Source organism: Emydura macquarii, unplaced genomic scaffold, assembly GCF_026122565.2.
Source record: "Emydura macquarii macquarii isolate MOO-44397 ecotype Brisbane River unplaced genomic scaffold, CSIRO-AGI_Emac_v2 contig_1644, whole genome shotgun sequence".
Lineage (NCBI taxonomy): Eukaryota > Metazoa > Chordata > Testudines > Chelidae > Emydura > Emydura macquarii.
The window spans coordinates 16,121,344-16,135,167 of record NW_027131781.1 but is presented as its reverse complement, the minus strand read 5'-3'; the positions used below and the strand labels follow the sequence as shown (position 1 = coordinate 16,135,167).

The window sequence follows — 13,824 nt, the reverse complement described above, 5'->3', positions numbered from 1 at the left end:
TCTAAAAGATACAGAAACAGTATCACAGAGGTCATTTTCAGCCAAACATAATACTTATAAAATATTCTACTTGAGTATAATCTGACCACACAAGATCAGAAAATTAGGCAAAAAAAACCATAACAAAACAGAAAAATATGGACCTATGCATCATTTGCTTTCCTACATCTTAAAAATTGTATATAATCTTGGTGAAATATTTACATAACTTAATTTCTTAAGATATAACCTAAATTTAATAATTTAACTATTTTGGCAGAATGACCAGAAAGATTTCTAAATAAAAGTAAAAAATAAAAGATTAACTGGGCAATAACTTAATTTCCCTTCCTTGAGAGAGAGTCCAGAGCAGTTGTGAAATTCTGATCCCATTGAAGTCAATGGGATTTTTGCCATTAACTTCAGTGGCGCCAGGATTTCACCTCAGGTTCTAGCAGCACTACCACCCTCAACCAAACTATTTCTCCTTTGAAGAACCATATCACCAGTAACCACAGATCTTACTAATGGATGGAACAGATGTTGGGTGTCTTAAGCTCTGTACGCAAAGTATGTCAAGACTGATGATATATAGCACTGAGTTCAAAGCTATTAAAATGACAGGAACTATAATGGCCCACGTTCAATAATTACATTCAGATGCAGGCAGTAACAGAAGAGCTAATAAGAGCTATATGTGATTTTAAGTTAACAGACTAATCATGAACTCCACATATGAACAAGCACATAGTGACCCAAATCCTGAAAGTGCCTCTGCATGTACAAAAAAACCCTGTGTACATAACCACACTGGAGTAAGTGGGACTCTGCATTGGAGTAGGGGATTACATGCGTGGAAGCTGTTGCTGGATTGGGGCTCAAAACTATATTGATTGTGAGGCAATCCTAAAATTCTTTTGTACAGATAACATATTGACTGCATATTGTCTTTCTTTGAGAATTGGAGGCCAGACTGATTCTGTTAAATATGAGAGAAAATTGTGTGATTATTTTTCTTCTCTTCTATCTCCCACCATTACAAATGGTGGGCATCTGTGAAAGTCAGTGCTTGACTCAAGAACAGACTTTGCTAATGATCCAGATTTCAAATTAACAATCAAAGTAGGTAAATGGGAAGAAAATATGTCTAGGTTACTGTTTATTAATCTGTGGTCAAAATAATTTATTCTAGAGAAAGTTGATTTCCACATATATTTACACTTTAACTACTAAACTCAACAGCACTACTTTAAATTTTGAAAATAAATTGAAGGGGCATAACTCACTCTTAATCCATGTTTGAATTAAAGATGCTGACAGAAATTATGGATCTCGTGAAAGCATAATTAACAAATAATATTTGTTTTTCTGATCGAGCTGAAGATGGTGAAGTTGTATTAAATATTGAACAGAGTTGAAAATCAAAGTTGAAAAATATTGAAAATGACATTAATTAGACATAATTGCCCAGTGCATATGTGACCCTGCCCTCTCCAGGAAGGGAATTTCAATAGAAAACATCTTATTTTTCCTTTATATTTTGATAAACCTAAAGAAAATATAATCAGATTTTTCAGATTTCTGTAAGAAAGAATGTGGTCAAATAGGAAACCACACATTTTTTGGGTTGTGTGAAAAGTTTGATTCGTTTATCCATCATGTTTATAACAGAATGCAATTGTAGTAAAGTCTAATAAAAAAGCCCTTTTGTTCTATTTTAGGAAGTATTCCAGTAGAACTAAAATAGAGGGAAGATATATGTTTAAAGTGCTACTAGCAGCTAAAAGTGCATATCTGAACATCAGTGAGCCAAGGAAATATCTATATAATGACATTAGTTTGAGAGAATTTCAAGAAATCCCTGGGGATGCAGCTCATCATTGTCCAATTGACAGTCCTTTTGGATTTGTTTTCTCAGCTGGTGGGAACTGTTTAACCCATTGCTTAGTGAAGCAAGACAATCAAATATATTGTCTTCTATAAACAATATTATGGCAATACAAGTTAATCAGAGGAAATCTCCTCCTTGTTATGTTCCTTGACTTTTCTCAGTTATGACAGTATAATTCTATTCCTTGCTATTTTAGTGAGTGTCTTATTGCTTCATCGTAATAGTCCTGTAAGTTGTTTGGCCAAATAATTTACAGGGTAGTTTTTGACTATATCAGGTGAAGAGAAGAGTTAATTTTCTATGTTTAAAAGAAATTCCTCTGAACAACTTATTTTGTTTGGCATTTGACATTGGTTCTTATCAGTTTAAGAAAAAAAATTGAAGATATACAAAATGTGCTCAGAGATATACAAAAACAAATGTAAAGGCAGCTGTAATGAAATGGAAGTCATTTACAATGGTCTCAGGTACAGAATTTGAAAAGAGGGAAATAACATACAAATACCCAGTATTGAGGTTTTAGGTCAGTCATCCTGCAAGGAGCTCCATGCTTTCAAGACCCCATTAAAATCAATGGAATTTTGAAAGAAAGAGAAAAGAACTTGAGACAGTAGGCTGGATGGTTCAGCATTCTAGTGTTAAAATGGGTCTTACTTCTCAGTCAAAGCTAAACCAAGGTCCTAAATGTTGTTTTGATATTTTAAGATTATTTCATTTTATTTGAGTGTTTGTAACTTGACATCAATTACTAAGAATTATCATTTTCATAAGTTTTCTCCCCTTCTGACTTCATGTTGCGAAGTAGATTTAAAGGTATAAACAAACAGATCAAATGTTAATGCTAAATCAGTATCCTCTGCTCCTGTTAATTTTCCTGTTGCCACGTTCTATAGAGAACAAAAAGAAAAAGTAATGTGTGTATAATGCATAAAAATCTATAGACATCTTGTATCCACAGTTTTGGAAAACTACATCACTATTTTCTTTCACATTTGCTTAGTGTTCATGAAATGCAGCAGTGAAGACACAGCCCCAGTCATTGTCTTTGTTTCCAAAATGTTTTCAGTTGATGCTAAAACATTATTGCGCAACAAACCAAGGTAAGAAAAATGTGCTATTTGGCCTTCATCCACTTGGGTGACACTAGATACCTCCAACCAAGATTCCACCACTCCACTATAACTAAATTATAGTGCAAGTTTGGATAGATTGCTTTTGGTGTAAGAAAGTAATTCACTGTTCTTCTCTGAAATAATATCAAGCGCTTCAAGCAAGGAGAAGAATCACTAAATAAAAGACGGACTCTTTCTTCATGTTTCATTTTGAAAATGTAATGTACATGTTCAAGATTAACTTCAATCTTTTGTCAAAATTTAAAGAGTACTCATTATTTGGAAAACAAAATTATTATTCAAAATCCAGTCGTGATACATATATTGTTCATTATTATTCAAAGATCACTGTCTAGTGACATGTCTCTGACACCCCTTTGTTGTAACAGTGAGGGGCTTTAGATGAATCTGTCTCAAATAATTTATCAGATTCTATTAAAAGGAAATAAACTTTCTTGAGAAATTCATGATAATGGGATTATTTGTAACCTTTAATTCCTGTAAATCTCTAGAACATTTTAAATAGTTTACATCTCTATTAAGTAGCCTCTTCATATCTGTATGATTGTGAATACTAGGACAACTTTTCAGAATGAATTAATATAGATGTGGAAAAACATTTAAGAAAATACTTGTCCTCTTACTATATTAGAGCTTTGCTCATTACTGTTTCACTTAGGGCTTGTTCACACTTACCTGGAAATTGGGCGGCAGTCGACGGGAGTTACGCAAACTACGCAGAGTAGTTTGCGTAACTCCCGTCGACTGCTTCTGCGCGCTGTTCACATTGCGCTGCGCTGTTCCCGTTGGCTCAGCTCTACGCTAGTTGAGGGGGTGGACTGACCACTCAGTCGATCATGAAAGATTGATCTGGCGGCGGCGAATTTGCCGCTGCCAGCGTATACATAGCCTTGGTATCCACATGCTGAAACTTGGTTACTGACTGGAGTTGGTATGGCTTATTGCCATATTTAATATTTGAAAATCATGACTACTGTTTCTATAGTTTTTTCACACAGACAACTCACTGATGCTAAAATATCACATGAATTTTCCTTCCTTTACATTTGATCTAACAAAATCTTCTAGACATTTTACATCTTTAAATTTTTTGGAGTGCTTTCTGGTATATTTTTGCCATTTGGGGATGATTTTAAATTTGTTTTTGAGTCTGTTTGGGTAATGAAATTGTGTAACTACAGTTTTGTAATTCTGTAATTAAGTAGTTTTTCGTTTGTCCACATATTCTTTTTTAAACAGTGATAAAGAATTCAGTGCTCAGTTTTGTAATTAACAGTCTCTTCATTTTCATCTTTTGCCCTATGCAGTTTAAAGAACAGGTATAAGAGCAGTGAATTAAGCAAACAGTTTTTCCCTTGTCCTATTTATTTTTCAAGGAGGCCTTAAAAACTTGATCATAAAGGTTACTATTCCTAAATGTGTTTTGTATTTCTAACATTTTGAGATGCAGAAACATCACAGTTGTAATATATGGCGTTTGAATGTTCATTTTAATATATTCCATTCAGCTATAGACTTAATACCACTGTAGATTTAATATAGTTACCTGGATAGTATACAAAAAACATTTGTTTATGATAGACTGTTGAGAGATTGGGAACTTTCTTAAAAAAATACTTGGTTTCAAGTGGTGTTTTTGATTGTGAGACTACCAGTTAGCACAATTACATTTAAACTTATTACATAGTTGATTTTCAAGAACTCAAATACTTAATTGCCAAAATAATCTCCAGATAAAGGTAATATAGAATGTTTCTTTTCCAGCGCACACATACATTTTCAGTGGCAAAGAACTAAAACAAGTTTAAGATGAGATGTTTGACTACATTTTTAAATGCATCATTGGCTGGTAATGTGCAAAGAGAGCTATGCATTACCTGGTAGCTGCTGCTGTTTTTTCAGATATTATGCTTATAAAGTATTTTCCTTTAGGTTATGTCAATTTGAATAGTCATTCCCAAATGGGAAAGAAACAATGAGCTGGATTTATGGAGAATGAATCTAAACACTAGATGGTGCTGTTCTGCTGTTTATTATCTCATTGTTACAAATCGTATCTGTAGTACATGAAAACTGCTGTTTGGATTTCAGGATAGAGTAACATTGATATATTCAAAAATGGTTTCATGCTGTATATACCAGTGGGTAGATACTTGGGTGGCCAGAAAAAGTGATAATTTATAAACAAAATGCATTGTTTTTGTACCTGGCTGTGATGTAATTAACCAACCCTATCTTACTTTTAGTCTTAACGTTTAATTAAAATGTATTGTGACTATTTTGTCTTCCATTCTATGAGCAGTTACTTTTCTCAACCTTTACAAACACAGCCCATACGCTATGTGAAGTCCAAACCTTAGATCTTTTCTCCCTAAAGAGCCATTCATGCAGGGGTGCTGGAAAATTGTTTATAGTGGAGGTGCTGAGAGCCATGAACCAAATTGTAAACCCTGTATATAATGGAAACCACTTCAGCACTCCTAGTTCCAGCGCCTATGCACTCATGCCACTCTGATATCTGAGTGGAATAATGAGAAAGAAGAACCCACTTTACTCTTTCACAGGGGTTTTCAGACAAATGCTATCACCTTTTACACAAGCTGAACACAAAAGGCCAAGACATTAATAAACTAGTTTTAATTTTAGATTTCTGGCCAAAATTAAATGGTAATAATTGTCAATCTTATGCTATAAGTGGAATCTGGCCTGAACAACAGGCTATGTGAGGTATTGACTTTGTAAAGCTAATGGGTTATTCAGACACCCACATCCATCTACGTCGTTCTTCCCCTTACTTTTCCAATGCCCACTAGAACTCACTGTTAATCTCATATCCTCATTTTCCCTGGATATTCAGCCTACATTTTCTTTTGTCCATTTTATTCTCCTTAGTCATTCATCTCCCTCCTTGATGTTTTACATGCTTCAGATATTTATAGACATTTGTATCCCACTTTTCTTTAAGATATGTGTTTTTTAAAAAGTCGTGTTTCTAAAATAAATCCATCTGCCTTTGACTGACTGTAGTTTTTGCAAATGGCGCTTATGTGCAAAAGGTATTTGCAAAATTTTAATGTTTGTCACGTTTTCTCTTTAGTTGAATAAATTCTGCTAGTGTCAATTGAATACAGGTAGTCACAAATCGGTTTATGCTTTGGTACTCTGGTGGGTATTTTGAAACATAAATCCATAGTTCTGAGTACTACTGTCCTGCTTTGAAAAACCTTCAACAATGCATCTGTGCTGAGTAAGCTACTTCCATAAATCTTTTGGAGAAGCCTGCATCTGTCTGGCAGTTTTTAAGTAGTATGTGACTGGTGCAGAAACCCTCTGATCTAATCTTTTTTGGTATCTGGATTATTTCATCAAAAGTTAGGGTTTCAGAGCTTTCATCAAAAGCAGGTGCTAGTTGTAATAGATTTCTTCCTGGAAGACTTTGGACATATTTCTGATTGTGAAGATTTAAAAAAAATTATCCCCCTACTCCCTATTTTAAATAAATTTAAAAGACAGTGCCTCATATTTTCATATTCACGTCAAAAGTATTTTAATAGACGATTAACTTTAACTAGCCAATTAAAGTGTTTAACTTGGTTGATAATAGAATAGTATTGTTAAATCACACCTTTGTTTTTGCTTCTGCTCATTATCAAAACACTAGAGGTTTAGTGATTGTACAGTTCTATTAATTTCACATTGAAATAACTGATCTGATTTAAACAATGGATTCCATTATAAAAATCAGTGACTTAGCCAATTACGGATTCTTTCCTATTTTATGTCTTAGAGTTTAATGCTAAATAAGTCCTAAACAATCCACAAATGTATGTGGTTCACTTTTAAAGAGAAAAAATACTTCAATGAAGCAAAGTATGGACCTTATTAAAAAAAATCTAATTTTGCATAGATACATTTAAAAGTAGGTTTGTAATTACACCAGTCACTGTGTTCTATATACATAGTTAACAGCAAAAATAGCTAGAAGGCAGAGTACTAACTGCAAGATCAAGAACTTAGATCAAGCAATTCCAGAAAGTTGCTCTAGCAATCTTAACTTGGCTTTATTGCACACTTTGTTCTTTAATACATTAATAGGAAGAGCAATATAATTTTGTAGCTTTCCACTTAACAATTTAAGAAGAATAGAAAACACTAGATGTATACAATAAGAATGTTAATGTTGGAACATCCTTAACTTTTGGAGTATCCTAGTGTTTGGCTGCTGGATCTCACAGCCTTAATGTTGCATTAATGATAGGCTTTGTGCATTTCATTTCCCAGGTGTTTTAAAATGGTGAAGGAATAACATTTCTTGGAGATTTTCCCCAAATTTTCCCATCGGAACAGGGTTGGTAATTTCCTAACCATTATGGGGGAAAGGTGGAATCCTTCTACCAGCAACTCTTCTGTGACTATGACTGTTCCCCAGAGTGGGGGAAGGATTATGAGGATAAGTTCTGTAAAGGGTGGAGGGGAGACAATTTGCAGTCTCTCATCATCTGCTTCCCTCCCCCTCCCCCCTTGCCTGCCCAATCTCCATTCCCTGCTCCCTGCACTAACACCAGTACCAGGTGGAGAAGGCTCTTCTGGGACTAGGGTACAATGGTGCTGCAGGGGTAGTTAACCTTCCCATCCTGTGCAGAAAGGGAGAGATGAACATGGGGAGGATATGGTCTTACTCAGCAGTAGGAAGAAATGGGGATGGGAAAATACTTTAGATCTTGTAAATAAAAGTTAATTTCGGTGTCCATCTCCCTTCCAAAGAAGGTTTGTTCCTTGCTCAACACTTTCTAATGCCTTTGTCCTCTGTGGGCAAACTGCAAAACAAAAAATAGTTCTGTTTTGTTTTTTTCTTTTGCCTTTTCAGGACTGTTGGGCCCTCTTATAACAGTGTATTTTTTACTCATAAATTCGGTATAATTTCAGAATAGGAGATCATTGAAATTTTGAATCTGGGAATGGACTTGGCAGGTTAGTCTGTGGAGAGGCTCAGCCTGTTAAGGAATCTATTGATAGTGACTCGTAAGTCGCCAACCAGTTGTCCACAGCTAGTGATATATAATTGCCCTGGATTACTTTCTGGAATGAAACTTCTTGCCTTTTTCTTTGTTGTAAAATCAGCCACCAGACAAAACAGTCATGTCTGGAAGGTGAGCATCTACTGTATTCTGCCTGCATATCTATTATAAACAACTGAATTTTGTAGTTTATAACTTAAAGGTAGAATGTCCTTTTTTCCTAAAACTTGGTACAATTAGGCATAAAAGTGATTATTCTTAGCTCAGCTTTTGTCATAAGTCTGTTCTATAATGTTCTGACTTAAATTCTTAAATGTTACAGAGGAGAAGAGAGAAGGAAATATGGCTATTTAAACATACATAAATAATAGGAATTTTTTTCTTGTCTGGACCATAGAAATTTTGGGCCATAGTAAAAGATAGGTGGAAGAAAGATATGCATACCTGAAATTGAAGAAAAGCATGTTTGTGCCTAGTGGAGAAGACGAAAACAGTAGTTCATCAGAGTAAAAATATTGTATTCTGGAAGGTCACTCTCAGGAATGACTTTTCTTTATATGTGCTTTTGAATTTACTGCCGCATAGTACAAAATCTTGATGACGTGAATTCTAGCAAGAAGTTTTTGCCATGGCCAACTCCGAAAATAGCTTTATAGAGTCTGACATATGAATAACATTTTAAAATGTGAAACAATATATTAATATATACAAAAGTTCCTAAACTCCATTTTTACCTTGAACTGATTACAATGTTACAACCTACAGAGCAAATACACTGGCCACGTAAAAGCTATATAGGGTTCTGCTTTTTTATGACTATTGCAGGTGGTATGGATCCCATAATATCCCTACCACTTTCCTCAGAATAATATGAAAGGTATTTCTTTCTGCTCAATCTGCATGAAATCAGCACTTTTCCTTAGATATCACCATGAAATTGGCACTTCCTCTACAATTCTCCATGAAATTACTATGATAATTGCCTCTTTTTCTACTAGCAGCTTGTTTTCATGCCTTAAACCCACAGGTTGGTGTATACTTCATTTGTTAATGTACTCACTTTCCTTTCTGATGTTCCCTAAAGATTATATTTAAAGAAATGTAAACAGTTACAATTTGCCTACACTTTAACTAACAACATTGCAAATGCATTTAATCAAAAGAAAGGAACATTGTAAAGCTTTAGACTGTGTGAAAACTCACCATCTTCTTAACTGACATTTGTATTTAAAGCACTGTGCCTTGTAATACAGCTACAGTTTGTTGCATTGAGCTGAGCTGTTCCTGGGTTGCATTTGTGGTTTGTTTTGAACCTTATTTAACTAATTTATAACAGTGAACACTGATACTATTTAATTGAACATCCTGTCAGAATTACAGGCCAACATTTCTGAATGTCACCTACTTACGTAATTAACAAAGTAAAATATGGTCCCAGAAAAGGGAAAAAAACCTATTTAATGTGGTTGCTTTGAAATACATTCTTCATTTGTATAGAAACATGCTACATTTGTGTCCAACTAAAACACATGGAACTGATTGAAGGGATAGTTTGTATTCATGGGTGAAATTTGTATAAACAATATTATCATACTTAGCAAATTATAATCTTTCCAATCGTACTTGACATGCCATAGTTTGTAAGAATCATTGCAATTTTGCTATACTGGTATTAAATAAGGGCTTGTGTACACTTTTTGTCAGCAAAAGATGACTTTTGTCAACAAAACAGTGCTGATGTACACATTGTAATCCCTCCCCCCCGCCGACAAAACTGCCCTGTTGTTTCGACAAAATAAAACCACCTTGACGAGGTGTAGGCCTTTTGTCAACTTAGCTAGGGCGATGCAGTGTCAATGTAGACACTGCATCCTCTTACGTTGGTGGTAGGGCTAGTTCCCGCTCCTGATGGGGGGCCGGAGGGGAGAGGAGAGAAGCCACAGGACAGGAGAAGCTTCTCCACCTTCTCCTCCACCTCCTCCAGGCTTCTCCACCTGCTCCCTGCCAGGAGCTGGGCAGCCGTGTCTCAGCCATGAAATTGACAGGGTGGCTTGACCCACTCTCCAGGGGTGAGAAGCCCCAGGCTGCTTCCCCTGACTCCCAGTGGGGAACAGGGATGGGAGAAGCTCGGGGCTGGCTCCTGGTGGGGAACTGGAAGTGAGGGGGCAGCTCGCCGGGAGCCAGCCTGTGGGGCTCCAGGCAGGGAGCTGAGAGACCGGTCTCTCAGCTCCACACACTGCTCCTCTTAGGTCGGTGGAAATGCTCCACTGAGGACGCACTCCACCGACCCAAGGAGGATAGTGTAGAAGTCAGCCACTGCAGTAATTACTGCAGTGTGATATGTTATGTTGACTTTATTTTTTGAGTGTAGACAAGGCCTAATATTATAAATGGTCACTCATATTTCAGACAGAGTCAGACATGCTCTAGTAGAAATACCAACACCTTCCTCTTTCCCAGAAGCTGGACTAGATTTCTCACCAAGACATTGCTCGGGCCTACTAGTGGATCCTCCAGTTGAATGGAAACAGATTCAGAGCCATTACAAGCTGTCATAAGTAAGAACTGCCCTAACTTTAGCTAGAAATGGCCCCGTAGGGTTATTTTGTTGTCAAGAAACAGCCAGCAAACAGAGCATGCTGATCCCATGCTCTATAAAACTGGGTGTTGGGAGTTGATTGTTTGGTGCCAGCTATGCCAGCTTTAAGCAACCCAGAGATTCCCTTTTAGTGCCACATTCTGGCTGCTGTATGCTGTATAATTAAGTTTCAAAATATAACAAGATAATACAGCACCCTACTCTTCCTCTACTATTTCCCCACATTATGGAGAAAAAAGAGTTTATTAGAGAGGCAACTGTAAAGATGTGAGAGCTTATGTCTTCAGAGACATTCCAGCAACTTCTTTAGCAAACTAGTATTGCAATGTTGCTCAAACTTCAAACAAACAAACAAACAAAAAAATCCCTTTTGAGGCTGAGATCAAGCATGGAAAATACTAGTCACAGAGGGAAAAGTTCAGGAAGTCATAAGTGCTTTTGCAAGCTAAAGAATACCACTGACTACCTATTATTTCTACATATGTAATCTAATAAATCCTTTTAAATTGAATGTTTACTCATTTTTTATTAATATGTCAGACAAGGTTAATAGTTCCTTACTAGAAGGTACATCTCAAATTTATTTTAAAAAACCATAACTATACTAACTTGTAATACATGAGTTTTTGTTTTATTCGATTTGAAATACCTATCTGGAATACTGTGGTGCAATGGCTTAATCCTAGCATAGAAAGTGGCTTTTCACAGAACTGAAGTCCAGAGGGGAGGAAAGGAGTATCTGAAGAGGCTGAAAAGTCATCAAAAAAGCAGATGTTGGAGAGGCAGAGGTTGATTTTTCTCTCAACCCCGCTTCACAAGTGCTGTGCAGTGGGAAGTCCGTAGATTGCTTCTGAGCCACCTGCAAGAGAACAAACAAAGCAGTGGGTAGCTTGCTTTGCCCAAAAAATCTGATAGATTTCCAAGCTAAAACCTGCTTGATGATAATTCAGTGAATGCTTGATGTTGGTTGTACACATTGCAACATTAGATTTTTCATGGTTTCTTTTTAGTGGAGCTAATAAGAAGCCAGAGAGGAGGAGTCAGTGACAGCATGACAATCCAGTTCAGTGAACAGTGCTACTTGTGCTAGCTGAACAGTGTGTAGCTTTTGCATCATGAGGATTCTCTGTGATTTCTGGAATTAGAACCTAAGGCTCATTTTCCTGCTCTAGTTCCCTCTTTCTGTCTTTCCTGTGCAGCTGCAGTTCTCCTTTCCTCACTACTTCATTTAGCTGCAGATCCCTCTTCCTTGACAGTTGAAAGTCGGGTGATGTCTGTATGGGTGACCCAGTAATTGTTCAAATTTGCTTTCACCTCTTCTTGGTTTTGCCAGCTGAGGAGAACATAGACCTTAAAATCAAAATATTAACTATCATTAGGATGTTTAAGGATTCAGTGTCTGATGTGCATTCATCTTGTGTTGTGTTCTGCTTCATTAGGCTGTAACATATAAACTTTGTCTATTATTTTTTAATGTAATGTCTAATAATATTACTTGGAATGACTAATCATGTGGGAATTGACATTGAGAGAACCCAGGATAGAATCCAGGTTGAACCTAGTGGCTAAATAACTCAAACTTAATGGGTTTCATGTCAGACCAGGAGTATAATTAACCATGTTTTAAATGTATTTTAACTTAAACCAGCTCAAGCAAGATATCCTCTAGTTCTTCCTTTTACAGTTGGAATCAGAGCTGTCCTACATCAAACTATATATTATTTAAAGTACAAATTCTGCTTTTTCTATAAATCTCAGGATTGATTTATCCAAAAGAAAATTGTTGGATATGTTTCTTTATTGTGTGTGGGTGCGTGTACATGTAGATACTGTATATTTATGGCCCCACATGTAGTAAATTGCATTTAAACTACATGCTTATTACTATCTCATCTGATTTTTTTCTCTCCTGGGATTTATTCAGATATGCCATGCCCTTAAGTAGTGTCAAACTGCCATTTAAAAATGAAAATCTGCCATAAATTTGCTTCTCCTCCACCCCCTGCCTCAAATTTGGAATTGATAGCCCTCCCACAATGACACACACACGTGCGCACAAATTACATTGGCCTGAGTTCCAAAGAGGCAAATATTTAATCTTGAACAGTTTAAAAGATGATATCTCCAGTCTCTTGCAGAGCTATATGTGGCAACTTTATATCTTTGGTAGGGTAGATTTCCCACTTTTCAGTGGGCACACAGCACTTCTATTGCTAGAAGATGCTGAGATACCATACTTTTCGAATTGTCACGTGCTGAAAAGCGATTCTAGATCATATTTAGAGATTTTAAGTTTATCGTGATGTGATTTAAAGATTTTATTGGCACTTGTTTGGCATGACCTGCATAATTCACTCAAAGTTTCATCATCCCAAACTCATGTAGATAAAAACATTTTATTCTGTGTCATGTATCCAGTCTGTCTCATACACGTTTCTCTTATACAGGAGAGAGAGAATCCTTTGCATCTTAGGGGGAAGTTACCCTGAGAGAAGACTGTTACAATGTAAAAAATACTACAACCATTTATTCAAAGGGAAAGTATTTATCTGTTGCAGAAAGTCATGTACATTTCTGTAACTTGTCTGTACTCTGGCTAACACAACAAACCTGTCATTATGCCCCCCGTTAGAGCTGTTGAATATATTGTGCCTTGCTCTGTGTGTTCTTCTATTACATATTAATTAGAAAAAATAGAGCCATCCTCCCTTCTTCTATTTGTAGCATTCATATTGATCTGAAAATTTTGTTTTTGTTCACAACAAATATTTTTTTCTTAAACTTACCATAATTGAATTGAAAAGGAGTCTGTCTATCTTAATGAACTGAAGAGGTCTGTTATGCATTAGACTGAAAGACTGTCTACTTGAGGAGTGTGGTAAGTGCTCTGTGTTCCATAGCCTGAAGCTTGACCTTAGAGGAATTCAGGATGCTGGTAGATGATGTTGGAGACTCTTTTTCTGACTTCTTGGTCAGTTTATTTTAAAAAAGGAACATGCGATACTGGGAAAAACTAGCAAGCAGACCAGTGTCAAGTGATTTGTTTCTTGAGTACTGGTTGGACCATTGCTTTTTAAACTAACTAGAAAAATAGTGATGAAAACAAAATAAGACGAAGGGAAAGGAATGAAACAGCAAACTGTGATTTGTTTTCTTCTACTTTACCATCTTTCTGTTTTTGTTTTCATCCTTTCAGACAAACTG

The 13,824-nt window shown here is 36.1% G+C and overlaps 1 protein-coding gene across 3 annotated transcripts in view; it reads left to right on the top strand.

The window, feature by feature from the left end:
• EFL1 (elongation factor like GTPase 1) overlaps positions 1–13,824 on the top strand; it is a 130,941-nt gene that overhangs the window by 18,739 nt on the left and 98,378 nt on the right. For all 3 annotated transcript variants that reach the window (XM_067555723.1, XM_067555721.1, XM_067555722.1), the window contains exon 12: positions 2,871–2,970. In XM_067555723.1, coding sequence (XP_067411824.1) covers positions 2,871–2,970 — 100 coding nt within the window. The remainder of the gene's footprint in view (positions 1–2,870; positions 2,971–13,824) is intronic.